The sequence below is a fragment of the Bison bison genome, unplaced genomic scaffold (genome assembly GCF_000754665.1).
Source record: "Bison bison bison isolate TAMUID 2011002044 unplaced genomic scaffold, Bison_UMD1.0 scf7180017864380, whole genome shotgun sequence".
NCBI classification, from domain to species: Eukaryota; Metazoa; Chordata; class Mammalia; order Artiodactyla; family Bovidae; genus Bison; species Bison bison.
In genome coordinates this window covers 2,670,121-2,695,432 of record NW_011494952.1, presented here as the reverse complement: position 1 = coordinate 2,695,432, position 25,312 = coordinate 2,670,121, and the positions used below count along the sequence as shown (strand labels likewise).

Genomic DNA, 25,312 nt, shown 5'->3' with positions numbered 1-25,312 from the left:
CCTTACAGAGTAGAGTCTGGAACAAAAGGCAGAGCTCCCAAGTTGTGTCATCATTCAAACTGAACTCATAAAAAATTTAAGTACAAATGTGTATTTTTATCTATCATGGAACAAGACAGAATGGAGAAGAGATACCTTGGACTGATCCAAGACAAATAAAACCTAAGCAGTAGTTCAGCCTGCTCCTTACAGTGGTGGGAGGGACCATCATTAAGCACATACCACAGCCAGAGAGGAGCTTCACAGTCCTTTGCAATTTTAAAAACATGCCAGTCAGACGCTTCCAATTGATAAGTGTGCCTAACTGATCTGTATGTACTGTCATATGTAGATCATATAGATATATGACCTATATATCTGTATGATCTATATGTATCTAACTTGTAAGAAAATTTCTCAACAATGGGCTTTGCTAAGCATTGGAAGGAATTGTTATCATACGATGGAACTTAATTTCTTCAAAGTAAGAGTGAATGTGGGAGGAACAACATTAAGCCTCATCCTTCTGAATGTTTCAGGTATTGCATTCTGGAATGCCTGTAACATCCTAAGGGCCTTCAAGCTTGAAGATTCTACATGAGGAGGTCATATATATCCAGGCCTTACTCATACACAGAATTTTCTATTTCCAAAAATGTCTACCCTATACATGGCAGAGGGGAGAAGGGCTATAAATGGGAAACAATAACATGTCATTTCTATGTAAAGGTAAAGAACATATAGAGAAGCACTGGCTATATACATTAGTTTTTAAATGCCTTATTATTTTACATACCGACAAATTTGTGATATACAGGTATCCCCATTTAAGTACAAATGTGATGGAAAGATATTAACCATTTATAATTAATAACATTTATGAAATTATTAGGAGAGATCTAGAGATCTCAAGAGAATGTGTGAGTGATACAGGAATTTGGTCTGGCATGAGACTGAATTGTTATGGGATTATGAATATCCAGGGCAAAAACGGCACAGTATTGAAACTCAAGAGAAGGCAAACATTGAGAAAGAAATGATACTTTCTCATTATTAGGGTGCTTAGAGAATATAGCAGGCCAATGTTTGCTAAGCATTTCTAAGTGCCTTGAAAAGATTACTTGGAAGGCCTCTACTTTTCTAGTTGTCTTAATTTACAGTCCAAGAGCTCTAAATAAAGTGGGAAAGGGCACTGGTAATACGTGGGGATAGTTTCTTTTCTATTAACATAATAACTAGAAAGAGGTGGTAAAGACATTTAACTGTTGAAAACCCAGGGATACCTACCATCCTAAAATTCACTATAAAACAAAGAGCCAAATATCAATAGTACCAGTGGCTGTTAATTATACATATCAACTTGGGTAGACTATGGTGCCCAGCTGTTTGGTCAAACACCAGTCTAGATGTTGCTATGAAGGTATTTTTCAATCAGAAGACTGAGTAAAGCAGACTAACCTCCATAATGTGGCAGGGGTTCTTTCTATTAGTTGAAGGCCTTAAGAATAAAGAATGAGGTCCTCCAAAGAGGAAAAAGCCTGTGCCTTCAGACTGCCTTTACAATCAGCATCAACTCCTGCTAGAATTTCCACTCTTGGCATGTCCTGTATATTTCAGAGTTCCCAGCCCCAACAAGAGGGTGAATCAATTTCCTTAAAACTTCTTCTACTCCTTTTCTCTCTACACACACTTGTATACACCCCCACACTCTATGGTGTTGTCTCCCTGGGGAATCCTAACGTACCCCTGTACAGTCAAAGCTATGGTTTTTCCAGTAGCCATGTATCGATGTGAGAGTTGGACCATAAGAAGGCTGAGCACCAAAGAATTGATGCTTCTCAACGTGGTGTTGGAGAAGACTCTTGAGAGTCCCTGGATTACAAGGAGATCCAACCAGTCCATCCTAAAGGAAATCAGTCCTGAATATTCACTGGAAGGACTGATGCTGAAGCTATAATACCTTGGCCACCTGATGCAAAGAGCTGACTCATTGGAAAAGACCCTGATGCTGGGAAAGATTGAGGGCAGGAAGAGAAGGTGGCGCCAGATGATGAGATGGCTGATAGTATCATCGACTCAGTGGACGTGAGTTTGAGCAAACTCTGGGAGACAGTGAAGGAAAGGAAAGCCTGGCATGCTGCAGTCCATGGGGTTCCAATGAGTCGGACATGATTTTGTGACTGAACAACAATAACAACAACTATGAAATACTATTAACTTTCCTTATCTCTTTCCCATCTTCTAAACCCTTGCTTTCTGAGAAAAAGTAAAACCAAAAAAAGAGAAACAGGCAAATAACTGATATTACTACATCAGGTGATTCTATAGTACAGAACACTATAAACATACCTCTACTTTAGAACTTATAGCTGCTGCTGCTGCTGTGTCGCTTCAGTCGTGTTCGACTCTGTGCGACCCCATAGACAGCAGCCCACCAGGCTCCCCTGTCCCTGGGATTCTCCAGGCAAGAACACTGGAGTGGGTTGCCATTTCCTTCTCCAATGCATGAAAGTGAAAAGTGAAAGTGAAGTCGCTCAGTCATGTCCGACTCTTAGCGACCCCATGGACTGTAGCCCACCAGGCTCCTCCATCCATGGGATTCTCCAGGCAAGAGTACTGGAGTGGGGTGCCATTGCCTTCTCCGAGAACTTATAGCACATTTCTGTAATTATATTTAAGTCTCTCCTCCTGGCCTGAAAGAGAACCAAGTATTTTATCTGTCTTTAAATCTCAGTAGCTAGCAAAGAAACTGGCACAAAGCAATAAATGAATGACTGATTGTTACAATTCAACAATCACTGGATCTTTTCCCCTTGCATCTTAAAAACATAGCTTATCTAAAAGGCATGTCTATGCCTAATAATTTAATGACAGGAATCATACCCCTAACACTGACAGATGCTTCAGAAAATGTCAATAGTTACAACACAAAACAGTATACTTTAAAATAATTTATCTTTAGGGTTAACAATCATTTGGCCAAATTATGCAGTTGTAGAAAAGTAGGGGAAAAAAAAGATTATCTCAAGTAATCAATACAGACATATATAACAAAGCAATAGAATAGAGCTCAGAAATAAATTTTAGAATAAATGGTCAACAGATTTCCAGTAAGGGTGACAAGACTACTCAGTGGGAACAGGACAAAAGAGCCTTGGAAATCTGGATATCCACAAGAACTAAACTGGATTTTTCCCTTATACTATCTAAAAGTTTATTTTAAAATGAATCAATGACTTATATATAAGAGCTAAAACTACAACACTCTTAAAGGCCATTTTTCATGATGTTGGCGTTGGTAACAATTTCTCAAATACGATACTGAAAGCACAGGCAATGAATAGGTATTATCTATTTATTTATTTATTTGAATAGCTATTATTTAGAAAACGAAAAATAACAAGTGTTCTCACAGAGAAATTGGATCCCTGTTGGTGAGAATGTAAAATAGTGCAGAGCCTATGGAAAACTTTTGAACTGTGGTGTTGGAGAAGAGTCCTGCGAGTCCCTTGGATGGCAAGGAGATCCAACCAGTCCATCCTAAAGGAGATCAGTCTTGGGTGTTTACTGGAAGGGCTGATGTTGAAGTTGAAACTCCAATACTTTGGCCACCTGATGCGAAGAGCTGACTCATTTGAAAAGACCCTGATGCTAAGAAAGATTGAAGGTGGGAGAAGGGGATGACAGAGGATGAGATGGTTGGATGGCATCACTGACTCAATGAATATGAGTCTGGGTAAACTCCGGGAGTTGGTGATGGACAGGGAGTTTGGGCGTGCTGCTGTCCATGGGGTCACAAAGAGTCGGACACGACTGAGCGACTGAACTGAACTGAACTGTGGAAAACAGTTTGTTTCTCAAAAAAGTAAAACATAAACTTTCATATGCTCTAGCAATCCCATTCTTAGGAATATACCCACAAGAAGTGAAAGGTGGAACTCAAATATTTGTACACCAATGTTCACAGCAGCATTATTCGTAATAGTAAAAAGGTAGAAACAACCCAAAAGTCCATCAACATACGAATGGATAGCCAAAATGTGGTAAATACATACTATGGAATATTATTCATCTATGAAAAGCAATGAAATGCTGACACATGATACACAGGTGAATTCTGAAGACATTACATTAAGTGAAATAAGCCAGTCACAAAAGGACAAACTGTATGAATACACTTATATGAGATATCTAGAAGAGGCAAAATAATAATAATAATAACATTGACCCAAAAAAGAGAACCAAGAGGTAACCAAGGGCTGGGAAGAGCAGGCTACTTGGAAATAGGGAGTTATTGTTTAATGAATGAAGAGTTTCTATTTGGGATGTTGATAAAGTTCAGAATGCGCATAGTGGTGATGGTTGCATAATACTGTGAATATATTCGATTCCACTGAATTGCACACTTAAATGTTTAAAATGCTAAGTTTTACTGTTACCTTTTTTAAAACAAATGCCTGTTATCCCTCTGCTCCAAAAGGGCAATGAGGTTGCAGCCAATCAGGTGGCTGACCCAACTAAAAAATGGTTAAAAAATTTCTGACTAGTCAACCATTCCACCTTCATGGGAAACGTATGATTAGAGTTAATACAAGTGGACCATCCAACACACATTATGCTTATTCACTATGTTTCAAGCATTTAATCAGACCTGCTGTCTTAGTGGCTTAGCTAATTTAAATTCATCCTGAGACAATTTAGGGGGTCACCTAATCTAAGAATAGCAGTATCCTCTCTTTTTTTCCTCCCACAACCAGGGTAGATTCCTTATACCTCTCTGGTGTCTGCTACTTTTTCTGTATTTAGTCTATATTTACATTTGTATTTTTCTATGCACTTCCCCCATTAGATTGTAAGATGCATGAAGGCAGCGTATTTGTATTCTTGAATACAACACAGAAGGTCCTCAAACATATGAATAAAAAGCCTCGAATCATTATTTATTGACTAAGGGCTAGTATCGTTTTTGCCTTGAGTCTGAAGCCTAGAAAGACTTGGATTTTTAGAGATAATCCTTTTAACAAGAGGCTAAAAGGGCTTTGTTTTAAAGTATTGTTTTTAATTTTAACTCTGAACAAATCTCTGAGCCAAACAGAAAACTAGGCAGCTGAGAAAACTGGGTGAGGGCAAAACATTGTATCTGTTTGGATTCTAGCCTGGGGAACAAGGGAATCTGAAAACGATGCACAGATTTGCGGTATAGCTTGATGCCAGTATTTCCAAAGTCTAAGGAGATTGTGCAGGTAATACAATTAAGGACAACTTTAATCTTATATATAGGAAAGACGGCAATCCTAAGAAAAACAGCAAAGTGCCAAACAAAAGAATGATGTGCAGATAAGAGATGTTTCCCATGTGACAGCTCACAAAGGCAGGGTGGCACAACAGAAATAATGTCTTGGATCTCAAGTTTTTGGTTCAAGTTCTGTTTAGGCTACCACTAGCTATGTGAACCTAGATGCCAAATCACGACTTCCCTAAACCTCAGTTTCTTCGCCTATAAAAACTGCTATCCTAGATTCTCTCCCTTCCTCATCTTTCTTCCTTTTTCTCTCTTCAGCTGTTTATTCTCCTACAGCCCTACCCTCAATTTTACCAAGAAACACAAATATTAGATTTAAAAAGTCCTGCAAAGGAGGGGGTGTGGGAGAATCGACACTAACACACAAAAGTCACGTGGAAACTAGTATTATGAGAAGCAAAACCTACGATTAAGCAGAAGAAACCTGTCTGCAGAAAGAAGACTGAGGCATGGGGGAAGAAGGAATATGTGACTTGAGTTTCTGACCTTCTAGTTCCTAATTCCATTCCAAATAAGGTTCAGCTGTACTTTTCTGCAATGGATATTCAAGATATTTCCTGTCGTATCTTTTTAATAGCCCCATCCCTTCAAAAATAAAACTAGTTTATATGGTTTTCCATTTCTGCTGCCTATTCACTGTAAGTTAATAGGTACTTCTCAAAGAGTTATGTGGATTAAATTAATATATGTACCCTGAAAGCATTATATATAATAAAATAATACAATCTGTACTCCTCATAAGGTGAATGTAAGAATGAATAAAACAGTGCACATGTAAATATTTTGGAAAATGTTGAACCTTATAAATATATTAACAGCACACTGAGAAATTAAATTTTAATTGATATTTTAAATAAATAAAGTGGCTGTGCTTTACTAAGAATCTGGGGTTGGGCAAAAGGAATAAACAAACAGTATCTACCTATTTTGACTGGCAAAAATTCTTCTCAATGATAACTAACTGATTGATGGCTTAGAAGCTTTGGAATCTGATGTCTACAAGCATAATTTCACATACTTTAAATTCATAACAGCAGTCACAAAAAATTAAAAAGAGACTGGCAGATTTTTCAGCATATGATCATAGCAGATTTGGGACCAGGAGAGAACTTTTGCAGACCGTGACTTATAAATGTTTTTAATCTGAATATTGCAGAACAGCTCATATGCGGGCCAAATTTCAGTCAAAATAACATGTTCCTGAACTTCATGAATACATTTTCAACACACCAAGTTTTGCAACTAAAAATGAAGAACTCTCTTTTAATAGCAGCAGACAATACACATTGGCATACCTGATTCATGGGACCTAACGTTTCACAATTATGGCAATATAAAATCAGGCACGTGGGAGATAAAAGCGGCACTTACACAGAGTGAAGAGCAAAATGACTGAATATTAAAACATGATGTACCAATTTAAAATTTTTAAAAAGCTTGCTTAAAAAGGAAGTACAATGATTCTGTTTTAGCTTCTGGTTCCGCTTTTCTTATTGTCCATTCTACTTTCTAGGCTTCAGCTTGGCTCTGCTATTGCAAGCTGTCACTTTTGACTAGAAATGGAATAAAGCCAAGTACTACACAATAGCAGCTTCCTGCTCTGGCCTCATCTCCTAGACCACCCCCAGGCCAACGCCTGCCCACAGATGCTGATTCTACCAAGCCATTATTACACCCGCAATCAGTCCACAGTTATGGCTATGACCCTGTATTTTTTATAGTCTCGGCACACTGTATATCCTACAATCTCACAGTTCTCATTTTACTGACATTATGGCAACAATGTCAGGCACCTCTAAATTTCAACCAAATGATAATATGAAGGCAAAGTGAAATGGAAAAGGGAAATGCATACACAAACTTATGGCCTAATGGAGAACATGCTCAATTCTGTCAAAATATAATTCAGAAACTGATATAGAAAAATAAAGAATAGAAAGCGCTCAGAATAACTGAAACTAATCCAAACAGTCCTGTTATTCCCATTTTGTATAATTTTGATTTGCATCTGGTATTGCCTGGTTTACTCGTTTTCTCTCTTTTGAGATAAACCTAGATTTAGGTTGAATGCTTCTTATCCCTGAGACTAAAATCCATTAGCCAGAGATTAGTTTGATTAGGTCAATGTTGGTCACAAATGTTTGTTCACAGTCAAGCAAAGAAAAAGAACTCTTTAACTTTCTGAATATGACTTCATATTTTTTGAAATTAAAAGTATCTATCAGCAGCAAGTAGAGCTTATGATCTTCCCTAGGGAAAAAATATAAGGATGTGTTTGTTGTGGAGAGTAATACCACAATTTCTGCATCTTTTCTAATATCATTTTCTTAAAATAGGAGTTTAATAGGAATTCCCCAGTAAAATTCACTGGGGAATCTTACCTAAATGCACTTTTAAAATAGAGAGAGGGAAAAAGAAACACTACTACAAAGACATGTTCTGTTATGCAGTGACCATGGCTTGTACCAACACCAAAAGAGTTTATCTAACACCAGCTGCAGAAAGAATGGTTGAGAGTTCCAGAGAAGACAAAGAAAACAGACTGTTACAAGAAAGAGGCGCAGATGGTGGCAGAGAAATGTCCAATGGTTGCATATGGTAAGAAGAGAAAGGAGTTTCAAATATCTACCACAAAGGTTTAAGACACCATCTACAGAAAGGGAAATTTAGGGCATATCTAAATAGCAGCGACCTTCTATTGAATGGTTTCTATATAGTAATAAGCTCTTAACTGTGTCATTCATTTAATCTGAGGTAGACAGTATATTATAGATGAGGAAACCAAGTATATAGCATGCTTTAGGCTTTTCCAATGTCACATGCTAGCAAATGGCAAAGCCAGGATTTGACACAATATCTGTATGAATTGACTTCAAAATTCATAGCTAGGCTGATTCTCTAAAACAAAAGATCCAATCAGTTAGCTCCTTCTGATATAGTACAATAACCAGATGTCGTTGTTAATACTTAATTCGACAAAATATAACATTTGGCTGTAGAAAATTTTGGTTTTGTTATTCTCTTGCTTCAAAGCTTCCAATGATTCATAGGGCCTACAAGATAAAAGTCACTTAGGAACTGTACTTAGCAGTCCTTTTCCTCTTTTATCTGACCCCCCAATACTTATTTCTCTGGTATGATGTCTATATTTAAAACCAAACTCTCTTCTCTAGCTAGACTGATATTCTGCTGCTACTGCTGCTGCTAAGTCGCTTCAGTCATGTCCGACTCTGTGCAACCCCATAGACGGCAGCCCAACAGGCTCCCCGATCCCTGGGATTCTCCAGGCCAGAACACTGGAGTGGGTTGCCATTTCCTTCTCCAATGCATGAAAGTGAAAAGTGAAAGTGAAGGCACTCAGTCGTGTCCGACCCTCAGCGACCCCATGACTGCAGCCTTCCGGGCTCCTCTGTCCATGGGATTTGCCAAGAGTACTGGAGTGGGGTGCCATTGCCTTCTTCGACTGATATTCTACTGACCCCTAAGCCTAACTCATCATTCATCATGCAATTCTTTCCACCAAATGTCTGCCTCACTCTCCTGAGTTTTCACTTCTCTCTCCATTCAAATGAATCCTCAAGTTTCACCCTCTTCACGAGATGTCTTTGTACCGTTTCCGCTGACTTCTTTCTTCTGTATTCCTGAAGTCTTCACTATGTATTTTTTTGGTTCCTTTGATTTGAATAAATCAAATCTATTTCAAGGAAATTTTTAAAAAATCTAAGTTCTCATCATGACTTATAAAGGTCTTAATAAGGATTATAACACTTACATCAACCTTTTTTTTTTTTTTTTGGCTACACTGTGTGGCATGCAGCATCTTAGTTCCCTATCAGGGACTGAACCTGTGCCTCCTGCAGTGGAAGCAATAAAAGCTTTAATCACTGGATTGCCAAAGAAGTCCCTTCAGCAACTTCTAAAAACCATCAAGCACCAAAGCAGGATGCTGTGAATAGGGAAACCACATAATTTAAATAACTACTGAATGAATGAAGTCAGTTGGGATATTTCTAAAGCTAGACATTAAAATTTTTTAAGGGTAAGTCAAAGGGAAATAGAGTCTGAGCATAAAACTGCCATTTAAAGACTCCTTTCTGGGAAAAACAACACAAAAACACATCAGGTGAGCTAACAGTTAAGTAGGACACAAAGAACTCCAGGCCCTCTCTCCTGCTCTGGGCCTGTTTCTGCCCATCTCAACTCAAGGGCAGAGGCTCATTCTTGAAGGCGGGGATGTGAGTGCACGCCACTCCCTTATCCTAATAGCTGTTTCTTACGAATATCTATTTCTCAATAAAAAGTTCAGTTATCACTATAAAAACAATAACAAAACTCCCACTATTTTCTATCATAAAAATAAAACAATAGTTTGCTAGGCAGTTTCTGAAAGTCTGTTTTTTTTTTTTTTTTCTTTTAGTAAAATTATGAGGGAGCAGTAATTTGACACCAGAAAGAATAAATCTGAGAGGAATTCTGGGACTAGGAATAAAGCGTGTACTAGGTCAAATTCTCATTTCCTCTACAGGAATGTTAGTTTAAAAATGCTCTGAAGTAATATATTTATACAACAAATTGAAATGAGAGTAAAGAAAAGTGTGAAAAGTTAAGACTTTTCTCCACCCACCAAAGCAATATTAACAATAAAGTTCTGTTTACTTCCTTCTCTAAACTATTAGCAATATCATCATAGTACCCTGGGAAATAAATCTGCATATAAGTCAAATTAGCACCACCAAGATTTTCAAACTTGTCAGTGGCTCACTTATGTCAAATACTTAACAAAATATAACATTTGGTTGGTGACAACCAAAGAACTAGCTTATTGTTCCCCTAGGCTGTCTGGAGGCTAAATTTCACTTCCCTCAAATTCATCTCAATTCCAAATAACAAAAATATTAAGAAGGAAAAATACATGTGTCTGGTACACTCCACTCTTTAAACTACTGGTAACTTGTCCTCGGCAATCATTCAAGCTATTTTTAGTAAACCAGATGTGTTGAGCAACAACTAACTTAGGGACATTCTGAAACTGTGGACAATGAATTTATATATCAATAACGGAAAAATTGTGGTTCAAAACAGACTGTGACGAAAAACAACTTTCTCACTGAAGGACTACAGTAATGATAAACAGAGCTGACACAGTTCAGACACTTTCATTAACAGAATATTTTAAAACTTTGCTCAAGTCTTTAATCAATCTTTAGTCTAAGAACGAAGAAAATACTTAGGTTTGCTCCACGCATTCCCTTCAACCAGCAATTCACAGCCCAATAGTACCATATCAAATACTTAATAAAGTGTTCAATGCCTGTGTTTTGTGATAATAGAAAATAAAGTATTAGGAGTCTTATCTCTGAACTTTTAGCAGATTAGAATGACCAAGTACTTCAAATAGGATTATTCCTTCAGGTCTAGGATGATTCTACTTTATTCTAGGGAAAATACCTCATTACTACAATGAATTTTAATATATAAAGATAGACGTAGGGGTTAATTAAAAGCAAGCACATTCTGCTTCAAATCTTGAATGCCCTTTGTATTATTATTCCTTTATTGCAGGTGTGTGCATGGCCAGAAGCTAAAATCCAGGACAAGATGATTTCAAAATCATGCTAAAAGTTCAATGTTCATATTTCATTATCAAACTGTTTTTTACATTTGTTTGATCAAAACTTCAAATTTTAGTGGAAAAGTTTTAAAAACTTCTCTACTCATCCTCCAAAGGCAATCATACATAGAAATCATAGTAATTAAAAAAAAAAAACCAAAACTATAGAAAGTATCTTTAAAAACAAATAATTTTTCCCTCCTCTTTCCCAGCCAGCTGAAAGACATAGTAGAATCTCAAGAGTTTCCTCCTACTTCCTCTCTTTTTCCCTTCCCCCTTTACTTCAAAGAAAGTTAACTGCAGCAAGCCTGATCAGGAAGTCTGAAAGGAGGAAGCAGAAACTCATTTCTATGCAAAAGGAAGGAAAAAACAGAATTAACAATACCATAGTACACTGCTTCAACGATGTATTAACATGCCTTCATTATACTGTATGTAAGATGTTGATTTCTCTCCTCATTCAGTATTCTTTCCAAAATATTGAAAACTATGATCAATGATGGTTGCACCCTGATTAACCAACCACAAGTCACTTTAAAAAATGACACAATCAACTAATACATGTCATCTGATACTCAATACACTGAAATAATTCAGAGAGATAAATGTAGGATTCAAACCAATAACCTAAAAGTGAGTCATCTGAAAAAATCTGTATTAATTTTGAGTCATCAGTTTTCTAATCATTATCTTACAATATATATTATTGTGATATATTAAATAGGGCTATACAACTAAAAGTTAACTTACGGGAGCATTCTACCACAGAATAAAATGCTGAGATGAGAAGTCAAGGAAAAAGATGGTGAATAGGAATTCCCACTATAAAACTATTTAAATAGATTCACAGTGAAGCATCGTTTGGAATTTTTCATACAGAACTTAAGCATACTCATCACCTAATACAGAAAAGCCATTTCCAAAGACTTTTTAACCTGCCCTATTTAAGAACTCTACAATGGATAATTAATACCCGGATTCAGAAGAAACTGACTCTTGAAATTTAAATAAGTGAGAAAAAACAGGGAGACCATTTTAAAAACTTAATTTCCCCCTAACTCCCTTTGACTTACATAAGGTTACTCTAAGGTTAAGATATGTCAAGGCACTATTTACAAAATCTATGCCAGGAACAGCTGCCATGTTTAACATGCCAAGGAATTTAATGTACTGTTTGGACAACTGGTTAGAGAAGAGCATTCTGGGATAAAGCCACTCTAATTATATGAACTCTAAAAGTCTTTCCTTATGTGGACTATATCTATATTTTATAAACTCATTTAAATAAATAACTTTGAAAACCTAGACTGAGACTTCTTCAGTCTCTGGAGTAAATTTTCATTCAAAATATTACAGTAGGTGACTATAATTTACATACTGGAGTATGTATTTTTAATTTTAAACCTGTTTTAAAAACATGAAATACAGAAATTAAAATGCTACAATAAGCCTTATTGTGTATCATTTATTCCTTCAAAAACACTTAAGAAACACTAAAATTAAGGTATGCTGGATCCTAAATCAAGTGCTCTTAGTGTAATTTCTTAAAATTAAAATTCACATTATTTATGAAACACAAACGGTTAAAATGTCAAGTGAATAATAGCACCTTAGGAAGATATTATATCCTTCTAGGCCAGAGAGCTAGTACCTATACTAGCAAGGGGAATATATATAGCTAACAAAGATAATCATACAAATCACCAAATCAAGTAAGACTTTAGCTCTTATGCTTTTATTTCTAATAAAAATAATAAAATTGTCAGAATCTAAAACAGTTTTAAATGTGTACGAAAACCCCTGTGTAATATGTTAGTACATTCTTTTAATCATTACAATTTTAATAAACATGTTGTAGAGTTTTAGGCCACCTGGCAAGAGTTTATTTTTAAAAGTAATTTCTACATAATGATTTCAGTTCTCTAAATCAAACCCAAGCTGTAACTTCTATAGTGCTAATCAGAAACCACAGAATTAAAATGCTAAGTTGGAAGGTTCCTTTGATTTCACCTAGTATAATTCCCACTAAAAGACTGTTAGAAATGAGACAAATTACAGTAAGGCTATAAGCAAGCAAAATGGCAATCACAACTAAAACCAAAACAAAATAAAACCCGAGGGAAAAGCTCTAACACCTCCAATATTAAACTATAACTTGTTATAAATTTTTAGCTGAAAATACCATAATCAAATAACAGTACAAAAATGAGGCCATTTAATGAACTATGAAAAATAATGTGTAAAGACAAAAGCATATCCATGCAGACTTCAAAGAAAAAAATAACATTGAACTAAGGGAATTATCATCTACTTTTGGTAGATCTAATAAAAGAAGAACCTAACTACTAATTCCCTAAGCATTATAACCTCACATATAACAAACCACTGCTCATTAACTCAAGCTCTTGTTCTTTCCATGGAAACAATGCCTCTATACTTTACTTTTGAAATCAGTAACTATTCTGAAATGAAACAGGAATATGGACTTTCAGCTTCATTTTAAAAAACAAGTCAAACTAGTCCAGTTACACTTTCTTTCAATGTATGTACTATGTTATCTTAAACATTTAAGGAAAAGAAACCTATAAAATACTGATATAATTCAATCTAAAATTCAAATATACAAAGAAAACAATCTGCTGTGCATTTTAACCTTTACCTTTAAAAAATTAACTGATAAAACATAACTAGATTTTAAAAACATTTAGCTTACTACTTTTGATGAGTTTCTTTACATGATTTAAATCTAAAAACCAGCTAGAAAATGTTTTTCCAATTAAGTTTTGTATTTAAATTCCAACAACTGGGAATTAAAATCTAGAAACTGAACAATTCGACTTATGACAATCTAAAAGGAAAATTACCACTTAAAAAGAAAATGAACTACTATTATGCTAAACTGATATGCCTGTATATAGTAAATACTAATCTCATTTAATTACATGAATTGACCCAAATCTTAACCTTTAGAGCTGGAGACAAAGATAATTTATACTAATATCTACCCAGTTATTATCTAACAATGAACATCATTTGAATGGCAGGGACTTTTATTTTGCTCACTTGTGCAAGCACAGCCACAAGATGCTGCCTGGCTCACAGTAAGTTCTCTGTGTATACTGATTGGATACATCAATCATTTACCCTATAATCAAACTTTATCAAATGCATTAAGTTTCTTATATACCTTGATGTTAGCTAGAAAGCTAGACTTAAATATTCAAAAGAATATCTGAATATCAACGAATCTTAATGAATAGGTAATTTTTTAAAGCGACTTGAAATTTCTTACCTGGTAGGGCTGAAAGGCACTATCTTCAGTTAAAAAATCCAGTTGTTTATCTACAAGGAATTCTACTGCAGTGATTGAACTGGGTACACTTTTTTCAACCAGGGGTTTGAAAGTCTGGTAAGAGGGGGAAAAAAAAATTCTAATGGTTATTTTCTGGGTTTTATCCTCAAAATGTGAACAGGTATATATAAACACAATGTATTAAAGTCATTATTATAATGATTTTAGGCTACCAATTAATACCAGTTTTCATAATCTAAAGTGATGCTTTTATCTGGAGTATTTTCTATTATTAAAAAGAAATTAAGTAGATTTTAATCAATAATTTGAAAAAAATCCCAGTCTATTAATAACTCCCAGTTGTTTAAAAGGATATAATCAAATATACATATGTATAAAAATTCCTAACATAAAGAAAGAGAAATTGTTTCCAAAAAAGCAAACTGGGTAGGAGAGGTTATTATCCCAACTCTTTTAAAATATTCTTAAGTATTATTCTTTATAAAACAGAGTAGTTATGATTTACATGTGTAGTTTATTTCCTAGCTCATTCACATCAAGGATTTTAAATGATCAGGATGCATCTGGTCTTTTAACTCCACCCCATGTACTACTTACCCCCGCCCCTGCCCCAAGCACAAATAAAAATCCAGCTGCTTCAGTAACAGCAGCACTGGGGGAAGGGCGCAGGAAAAGAAGAGGGAGGTAAAAAGTATTACACAAAGCTCACAATCACCTTCCAGTAAACTCTCTCCAGATTTCCACTATTAGAAAACTAAACAAAACAAGGGGGCACGCGGTGGTGGTGGTGGAGGGGTGAACTGAGCAAATCCATAGTCATTTGAAGACAACTTTTACATAAATGAATTTACTCGTATTTTGGGTAGGAGGTGGGAGTGAGGGAGGCAAGAGAGGAAGAGGAAGGAAGGAAATAAAGGTATAGGTATGCACTTTTTATGACTATCCTAATTATTTTCAAAGTAGAAGCAATGTGAATAAAAGCCAAGGATATTATATTCATGATAGTGTTTAAAACTTACAAATGAAAACAATATTCTACTGTTTTAAAAACATAGTGACTTTACTATTAAAGAATCTAAGTTTGGAAAATAAAAAAGCAACTCAGTTCCTAAAGTTCTTGTATCACCAAGGGAAATCTTTCTTGCTACAAGCAACTTGTGCGACCATTTGGATGTAAACCAAAGATTTCTGCAGACAGTAGAAATCTCCAGGAGATACGAAGCCGTTGTAATTCCCTCTTCTCTTATTTATATCTTCAATAAATTTAACATCTTGCTAATCACAACTAAACACTCTGCTGAAAAACCTTTCAAGATTTTTAATTCAGAATGGCTCTTAAACAGTTAACTTCTCTATTTAAGATATTATCTTTAAAGTTTTCATCAGGAGCCTATGTTTTGAAAAAGCTGAAAACACAAGAGAATAAATAAGCATTTTAAAAATGCCTTATTCCTATACTATTCACTTCATGAAATAATAAATATTTGTTCATAAATGAACATAAAAAAATTATCTTACATTTCCAATTTATTTTCAGTATTTATGATTAGAGAACCTAATCACAGTAATATCCTCCTTCCCATGTTCTAGGGCTAACCTTTTATGTATCAAAAGTATTTTTTTGTGTGAGAAGTTACATTTTCAAAACAGGTATTTGCCTATTATTTAGCTATCTCCTGCTTCTGTGGCCATCTGACACTTTCCATTTACCATAACTAAATTCTTTACGTGAAATATGTAATATTCTCAAATTAAATGTGTTTAATTTTTAGCAAAAAAATTAGAAAACACTGGCAGCTTCTCAAGAGAACCTTAAATCCCTGAACTTTATATCGAAGCTCTTATTTCTTTCTAAACAGTACCAAATCAGGTCAACTTGGGAAGGTTAAAAAAAGGCTCACAAAAGGTACTACCTAAATGCCTAAAGATATTGTACCGATTCAATTAAGGAGGACTGGAAAAAAAAGTAAACTTCTCCACTCCGAATGCCTCTTTCTTACGCAAATAATACAGGTGGTTTGCATTTCCTATGAGACCTAGTCATTTTATAATATGAAAAACATTCCTGTGAAGAGAACCTTTCAGAACTCTGCTTTTTAAGGTAAGTCAGAGATCTAAGGGTAAATTTCAATAGGCCAATTTATCATAATTTAAATTACTGAGAAAAAAAATTTAGTTTCCAGGCCAAAATAAATTCTCATTTTAGGGTATCTAACCGAAAGCCACTGGTAGAATCTAGCTATCAGAAATGTTAAAAGACTGGTTTATAATGGTCTGTTTCTGATACATGAGTATTTATAATAACCATGTTCAAATGTAAGTCAAAAGTACACCATGCTTCTTAAATAGCAAACAGGACAAAGACTTGCAAATTTTAAAACGTGCAATTAATCTTAAACTACAAATATGTTCCCAAGTGCCGATAAATACTTTTATAGTACTTGTTAAAGAAATGTTTCAATATGTATTAAACAAGCAACCCTAAAAATGTGCGACTGTTCCTACTGAAAAATTAAAGACAAACAACATATAAAACTAAGAGTTAAAATACATCCTAATTCCCTAAAGTGGCAAATCAACGATGTAACCATTAGTAATTTTTGTATGCAAGTCAAAAACATCCACTTTAAAGACATTAGCTTAAAAATAAAAACAAATATTTAAATAAAAGTGAGTGAATCCTACAGATTTTGGACGAATCTGTAGTGAGTATTTCATGGGTCTAGGTGCACTGGAATGCAAAGAAACTAGAACTCATGCATAGCTAAGTAATTCAAGACTCTAAAGATACACCATTCTATGAGGAACTTCCACAGCCTAAGGGGAAGCTACAAGCTACCATCAGATGAAAGTCACAGTAGAATGTGACCCTAATCACAAAATGACTTCATTCTAACGCTGAAAAAAGTCTTTGAAAATCCAAATTAAAATTGCCAACTAAACAAAACACCTTTTCAATTTCATTAATGGACTGAGAGTTCGTTTAAGGTCTTTCGTCTTTGTTAACTGCACTTTAAAAATAGTATAAAGTCAAATAAATACTTAGTAGAGAGCCTGCATTTCTACCAGGGCCTACCACGCTATAGGAAGAATGCTTAGAACAACTGTATCCTGTTTGGGGCTCCATGCTGCACCACATTCCATTCACATGAGGAAGAGGCGAACAGATGAGCCCTCCTCGAAAAACATTTTTAAAATAAATCAGCTACAGTTCTCAAACATAACTCAGCTGCTCAAACAAACCATGTTAAAGCTCACCATTTAACATTTGACTGGAAATTCACAAGGTTTATGTCTACAGTCCAAGTTTCTAACAATCTCCAGTTAACATTTAACAATTTCTTTTCCAAGTGAAAAAAATTAGGCTCATAAACTACAAAAATCTGATATAAATCTCGAAATACTAAAGCAGAAAACAATCTAAGATACATTTTAGAAGTCAAGGTTTAGTCTTAAAAAAAAAAAAAAAAAGATCGGAGTGACTCGAAAGAACAAAGTCCAAATTCCCACCCAAGCAGGTCTATTGAAAAACACGATACTGTTAGAAAACAAGTTGGGGGTGGGGACAAGCACACACCAGACAGAAAAAACCCTCACAAAACAAACACCCCTACTTCCCTTAAGACATTATATTCTAAACCCTAATCCAAAATATTTCTGCTATAATACTTTAAACAACTGAGCTTGTTTTTTTTTATCGTACCGTGTTATGAAATTACTACCGACACAATAAATCTCTCTCTAAACAAATGAAATCATTAAAAATTCTAAAAAACTAAGACCACGAAAGCTGGATCTGAAAAAGACAGTGACCTTAATTCCTAAAATCGAGAAGCAAAACCAAATGTAAATTAAGACAAAAGAAAAAGGAAGCAGAAAAATACAAACCGTACTTTGTTCTTGAGAATTTTAAAGTATCTTTAAATCTCCGATATCAGCGACAAGGCTTTAAAGGTCAAGAAGTATAGCTGACATTTCCATTTTGTTCTTGAGCAGTATTTTTTTTTTAATCTAGCCTCAATAATTCTTAAGTCTTCAAAAATCACAGGCAAATGGCTCTCAAACCAAGCATTTCTGAGCTCACTTGCAGCGTCGTCATTGTATAGTAAGAAAAGCCAAGACCACAGAACGAAGCAGAGGCTGTAACCTAACAAGTCTCCGACGAGCAAATGACGATTTTCTGTCTGCTCTGGCTCAGTCCTGGCAGTGATGAGGATTACAACTTGCTCTTTGTCATCAGCACTGTGGTGTTAACGACCAAGAAATCCTGCAGCTGAAGCACTACTGCATCCTCCGATCTGGGTCAGGATAATTTCTCCCGAGGTCGCTTACATAACCAGTAAGATACTCCAAATAGAGAGAACAGCCATCCATCAGCTAGAGAAAGCCTTTTCCCACTGTACTCTGTCTGTGTGGAAACACTGCAGTAGCTTCCAACAGCGCAGACACCCAAATGAGAACGACTACTTGGCTTAGGGCACACTGAGAGAAGGGAAGAGGCGGTGCTCTGTAAACTGTAACTAATCCTCCGTCACAGGTGCTGATGGAGTCACTTCCAGCACGAGTCACATTACTGGTGATTACTCATTTGGCTGCGCCATAGAGACTGGCTCATAATTTTAACAACAGACAAAGACAGACTAGTGGCGAGACTGAGAGCTCAAGTTTACTGTCTCCTTCACAAGGCAAATGCAAATACAAAGTTTTTGCCTTACAGATTTACCAAGGTGAGAAAGTGCAAAAAACAAGTCATATGTAAATATCTCTCAACTGGGCAAAAATAAAATGTAACTTTAAACCTATTAAGAATACTTTCTAGAGTGTTTTCAAGTAAAGAATTTACTTTTACTCATTTTTCATTGGAAATAACACTGATATTTATAAAAACACAGGGAGCAAAAACAGTTTAAAACATTTCTGGGGTAATAATCTAAGTGAAATCAAATGACATAACCAACAACCACACCAACAACCACACACTTTACTCAAAAGAACAACTAACTGGTAATATTTATTTTGGCAGATTAAAAAATATTCCTGAAACATTTTTTATTATTTTTAAGAACAATTTAAATCGTTCATAGTTATAAAAACCTTTAATAGCTACAGATGGCTATTCAGCACCTGACGTGATTAGTCTGAACTGAGATCTGTGCTGTATGTATAATAAACACACTGAATATGAAGAAAGAATGTCAGATATCTCCAAGTACAAGAAAACATTCACCTATTTTTAATGATGTGTGTGAATGGCCTTTTATTTTAAATTTGTCCCAATGTTAGGTATTGCAATTTCAATAAATCTAAAAATTTACACTGATTTTAATACCACACAACCAATTTATCAAATCGTGTTAAGAGAAAAACTTCCAATTCCCAACCAATGCCCTGTCCCTTTAAATCTATTCCAGATGTATCAGCTTCATTTCATTAAAAAACATTGTTAACTACTAGAAAAAAAGATATTTTAAATTTAGTCTATTATGCATTGTACTAATGAAAATCTCAATCCTTTTTTGTTTTAAAGATGAAAGAGAGCAATAGTGATTATTCTAAAAATATTAGTAAAATTCAGTTTTAGAACAGTGATAGAAATGAAATGTAACTTTAGAACAAAGTACTTTTTAATAATGAGTCAAGTGAATCACATATAGCATACCAGTATTTCATTTCATAATTACTTAAGATGTGATCATAAAACATGCATGGGATTAAAAGAATTCAGTGTAATATAAGTTACCAAAAAAAAAAAAAACTGGAGTAATATGGCAGGCTTATTCTGAGCCCAAAACAAACAGCAACTATTTGATTCAGGTTATTACATTATATTATAAACTATCAAATTTTAAAACATGTCATACTACTTTTCTACAGTTTACTGTATTAGAGAATGAGTTAAATATTTCACAAGATGCATTTTACAATCTCATATAAATTCAGATTTGACTATGTTGTTATTAACTTAAAAACATGTTTGTTCCTCAAGTACTATGTCCCCTACAAAATCAAGTAGCCTTAAGAACTATACTTAACAACTGCCACAGTATTTATATATTGCTAGTGATACACAATTTAATAATTTTATAAAATTAAAATAATTAACGTCAGTACTGAAAAACCACTTGTTTTTATTTCATACTGCATCACGGTTACATTAGATACTTTTCCATTACCAGAAATACGACATTTTTGTGTTTAGTTGCTAAGTCCTGTCTGACTCTTTGCAACATAGTTGACTCTTTAATGGAAATAAATAAAGGTTGTAACCCTTAAGTATCTTATTTACATTGGACTTGATAAATATTTTTATAGGGCTTCCTTGGTGGCTCAGAAGGTAAAGAATCCGCCCGCAATGCAAGAGACCAGAGTTCAATCCCTGGGCCAGGAAGATCCCCTGGAGAAGGGAACTGCAACCAACTATAGTATTCCTGCTTCGGAAATCTCACTGGCAGAGGAGTCTAGTAGGCTACAGTCCATAGGGTCGCAAAGAGTTGGACACGGTTGAGCAACTAACCCAAATATTTTTATAAATATATAAATGTATGTTTGGTCTGGTACACTGACAAATTTCTAACAAAAATATTGAAGTAACAATGCTGAGAAAGCATTTGGTAGCAAGCGTAAGTTGCTTAGCTTTTACAACATGTCTACTTAAATTATCTCTTGTTCTTACAACTTGTAAGGGATGGTATTAAACATCACCTTTCAGACGGCAAAAAGCACAAATTTGAGGAGAGCAGCATTTTAATTCTTTAAACTGGTTCTTCTTACGACTTATACCTTCCTTAATGCATTAAGGAAGGAAGTTGAAGAGTTAAATTTTTTTTTTCTTTTTTTTTTCGGTTGGGTAAAAGGTCTTCTCTGGCAGCTAAACCAGGCTAGAGGAAGAGGAAACTACTCCAGTTACTGCCCAGAAATACACATCTCTGACTTCCTTCCTTTTTAGCTGGTTTCTAGGTTACAAGCTGAATAAATCAACAGAGGTGAGAAAGTAAACAGAGGCTAAAAAGGCAGGCAATACTGTATGGCTATCTGAAGAAAATCTGTTCCTTCCAATAATTGTAGAACCTTTATACATATAATTAAGAGTTAAACTAGCATTTTGGTCCCATTTATTTTGAACCATGAAAGAAATCCCTCATCTTTACAGATACGGAAATCTAAACAAACAAGTGGATTTCTCCAAGTATACAGGCTGTACAAAACACCAAAACCTCTAAGTTTCAGTGCTTTAGCATTTTAAGTACTTTTTCAGACACAAGAATAGGAAAATAAGAGAAACAATAGTAATTTAAAAATGATTTGAACTTGATATGGCCTTATCTGAAGCTGATTAGATTGAGGAAAATACTTTTCATTATGTCCTATTGTCCTATTAATCTATAAAATATATAATCAAATGTGTAACTCTTGCATCATGGTTATTACCCTAATGATTAACATCTTCACATTAATATATCTATGTAGATATTCCAGGCACTGCAAAGACGGTGTAGCATGGTACACTTCAACAGACCATGAAGTTCCAGGATTTCCAGATGATACAGACCTAACACTGATTTTTAAACTCTCTTTTCTCCCCTAAGCAAGCAGGACATTCAATCAACCAATATGTGTGGGATGTCTTGAATTAGTGCACCTTTCCCTCCTTTCTTCACTATATCCTGGGTAAACTGCCCCAGTCATAAGAGGAAAGTTATGCAACAACAGAATGTGTTCATTTAACTCTGTAAATATTTATCATAATTTTTATGACATGTAGTTGACTAAGAAAAATCACTGCTGAGAACACTAAAGCACTATGCAAACAGTCTCTGTGTTTCAATAAGCATCATGGCTGAACTCAGTGTCCTTTTCTTTTTCTTCTAGTCCTTCTGAGCACTAATAAAGCATACTTTAAGTGGGGTAGTGGTTTTATCAGTTTGTCGTATCTATGGCTTCTCTTTAAGAATCTCACTGCTCAATCATTTTACTTCCCAATATCATGAGGTTTCACTTACAATCATTCCTCTGTAATGGCAAGGAATTGGTTTCAGGGTCTAGGAGTATATCAAAATCTTTCAAGGCTCAAGTTCCTTACATGAAATAGAATAGTATTTGCATATAACCCTCCCATATACTTTAAGTCATCTCTAGATTACTTATAATACCTAATAAAACATAAATACTATGTAAATAGTTGACAGTTTTAGTGGCCCAGTCATGTTCAACTCTTTGTGACCAAATAGACTAGTAAGCCTGCCAGTCTCCTCTGTCCAAGTAATTCTCCAGGCCAAGAATACTGGAGTGGGCTGCCATTCCTTTCTCCAGGGGATCTTCCCAATCCAGGGATCGAACCGGGGTCTCCTATATTGCAGGCAGATTCTTTAGTGTCCTGAACCACCAGGAAAGTCCCCCAAACTGTTGATAGGCACAAGGAAAATTCAAGTTTTGCTTTTGAGAATCTTTTGGTATTTTTTCTTCTGAAATTTTTCATTTATGGTTGATTGACTCCTCATATGCAGAACACACAAGTAGGGAGGTCTGACTGTCCTTTTCCTCCTCTACAACTTCATGGGTGTATGCCATTAAGATAACTAGTTTTTATTTCCATTAATAAATAATTCCAGGACTTCCCTGAGGGTCAAATGGTCAAGAATCCACCTGTCAAATGCAGGTGACATGGACTCAGTCCCTGGTCTGGGAAGATTCCACGTGCCATGGGACAACTAAGCCCATGGACCACAACTACCGAGCACTGCAACCACTGAAGCCCAAGCACCCTAGGCCAAGAGAAGCCACCAGCAATGAGAAGCACGTGGCACATCACCATTAGAGCAGCTGCCACTTGGCACAACTAAAGCAAGCCTGTGTGAAGCAATGAAGATCCAGTGCAGCCAGAAATAAATTTAAAAATTATAGTAATAGATTTTTAGACCTAAATTTTCATCTTACTCTAACCTGTATTTTATAGCTTTACTACTGGAGGACACAGATATACCCTGTAACCACATAAAACCAAAAATAACTAGAATTAAATGCTAAGTTTTCACGCTGCTTTCAAAACCACTAGAAATATTCTCACTACAATTTTAGAAATAGTTACCTCAAAATTCATTAATACAGTGATGTTTGATGATTTACTTTGGTTCCCTTACTCATATTATTATATTCTGAATACCTGATATTTTCCCTTTAAACCTCTGTCAATAATTAAAAAAAAAAAAAACTATTCCATAATTTTAATATGACTAATAAAAAAATCAAGAACATTTTGGAAGCAAACACATCAAATTTACGGAAAATATAATCAGACAAGTTCCAGAAAGAGAGAAAAAAATAAATACAGATCAATGATATGGAACTAGCCATAAAAGATACAACATATTTTTAATGCTTTAATTAATACAACAAGGTGAAACTGGAACACAACACACATAAATAATAATCAATGGATTGTTTAAAAAGTCCCAAAATAGTTTGAAGTAGGTATGGGGATTTAGGGTAAAATAAAGGTGGATTTTCAAATCAGAGGGGGTAAAATGAAAATCAGGAAATTAAATACAAGAAAAACAGCTGTTAAAACAGAAATGGAACTTTAGTGACTAAGGTTCTCATTTTTACAGATGAAGAAATGGACATTCAGGGAGATTGAGTGACTTCTGTCAAAACACTTGTAGAAATCCTGCAACTAGAGACAAGATTTCTTAATTCATATCTGAATGAATGACTTTTACTATGTACTATGGTGTGAAAGAACCATGTTTTCTTCATGCTTGTTGACATGAGGTAGCAGAGAGCAAAGTGTCTTGCTATCTGCTGAATAAAGCTTTAAACTTTGAACGTAAAATGGAGGAAACCAAAGATACTTATTTCAATTATCAAGAAGAACAAGCACCTGTCAAAAAGAACTAGGTAAACAATTCAACATAAAGGAGCTTTTAAAGATAACTTCTGAAAAACAGGTGGCTCAGATGTAAAGCGTGTGTCTACAATGTGGGAGACCCGGGTTCGATCCCTGGGTCGGGAAGATTCCCTGGAGAAGGAAATGGCAATCCACTCCAGTACTACTGCCTGGAAAATCCCATGGACAGAGGAGCCTGGTAGGCTACAGTTCATGGGGTTGCAAAGACTCAGATACGAATGAGCGACTTCACTTTCACCTTCTTTCTGAAAAACAGCATTTCAGACAATGAGAAAACACTACTATTAATAGTTTTTCAGTTTAATTCTTATTTTGTCACTAGAAAAATTCTTATTTTTGTCTGTCAAGAAAAAAATATTTAAATGTAGAAAGTATAAACTAGGGATTAAAAATAAACTAAACCATACAAAACACATATTGGATCCTGTTTCTAGAAAAAATTAGTCTTCCTTATAAATAAGTAATTATTTTCAGTTCAGTCGCTCAGTTGTGTCCGACTCTCTGTGACCCCACTGACTGCAGCGCACCAGTCCTCCCTCTCCATCAGCAACTCCCAGAGCTTGCTAAAACTCATGTCCATCGAGTCAGTGATGCCATCCAACTATCTCATCCTCTGTCGTCACCTTCTCCTTCTGGCTTCGATCTTTCCCAGCATCAGGGTGTTTTCCAATGAAGTCAGTTCTCTGCATCAGGTGGCCAAAGTATTGAAGCTTCAGCTTCAGCAACAGTCCTTCCAATGAACATGCAGGGTTGATTTCCTCTAGGATTCACTGGTTTGATCTCCTTGTAGTCCAAGGGACTCTCAAGAGTCTTCTCTAATAACACACTTCAAAAGCATCAATTCTTTGGCGCTCAGCTTTCTTTATAGTCCAACTCTCATATCCACACATGACTACTGAAAAAAATCAGCTTAGACTAGATGGACCTTTGTCGGCAAGGTAATGTCTCGGCTTTTTAATATGCTGTTTAGACTGGTCGTAGCTTTTCACTTTCATGCATTGGAGAAGGAAATGGCAACCCACTCCAGTGTTCTTGCCTGGAGAATCCCAGGGATGGGGGAGTCTGGTGGGCTGCCGTTTATGTCGCACAGAGTCAGACACGACTGAAGCGACTTAGCAGCAGCAGCAGCTTTTCTTCCAAGGAGCAAGCATCTTTTAATTTCATGGCTGCAGTCACCATCTGCAGTGATTTTGGAGCCCAGAA

General features: G+C 35.5%; 1 protein-coding gene across 3 annotated transcripts in view; it reads right to left on the bottom strand.

The window, feature by feature from the left end:
• Positions 1-25,312, bottom strand: part of JMJD1C (jumonji domain containing 1C) — a 303,947-nt gene that overhangs the window by 70,372 nt on the left and 208,263 nt on the right. For all 3 annotated transcript variants that reach the window (XM_010857402.1, XM_010857400.1, XM_010857401.1), the window contains exon 3: positions 14,185-14,298. In XM_010857402.1, coding sequence (XP_010855704.1) covers positions 14,185-14,298 — 114 coding nt within the window. The remainder of the gene's footprint in view (positions 1-14,184; positions 14,299-25,312) is intronic.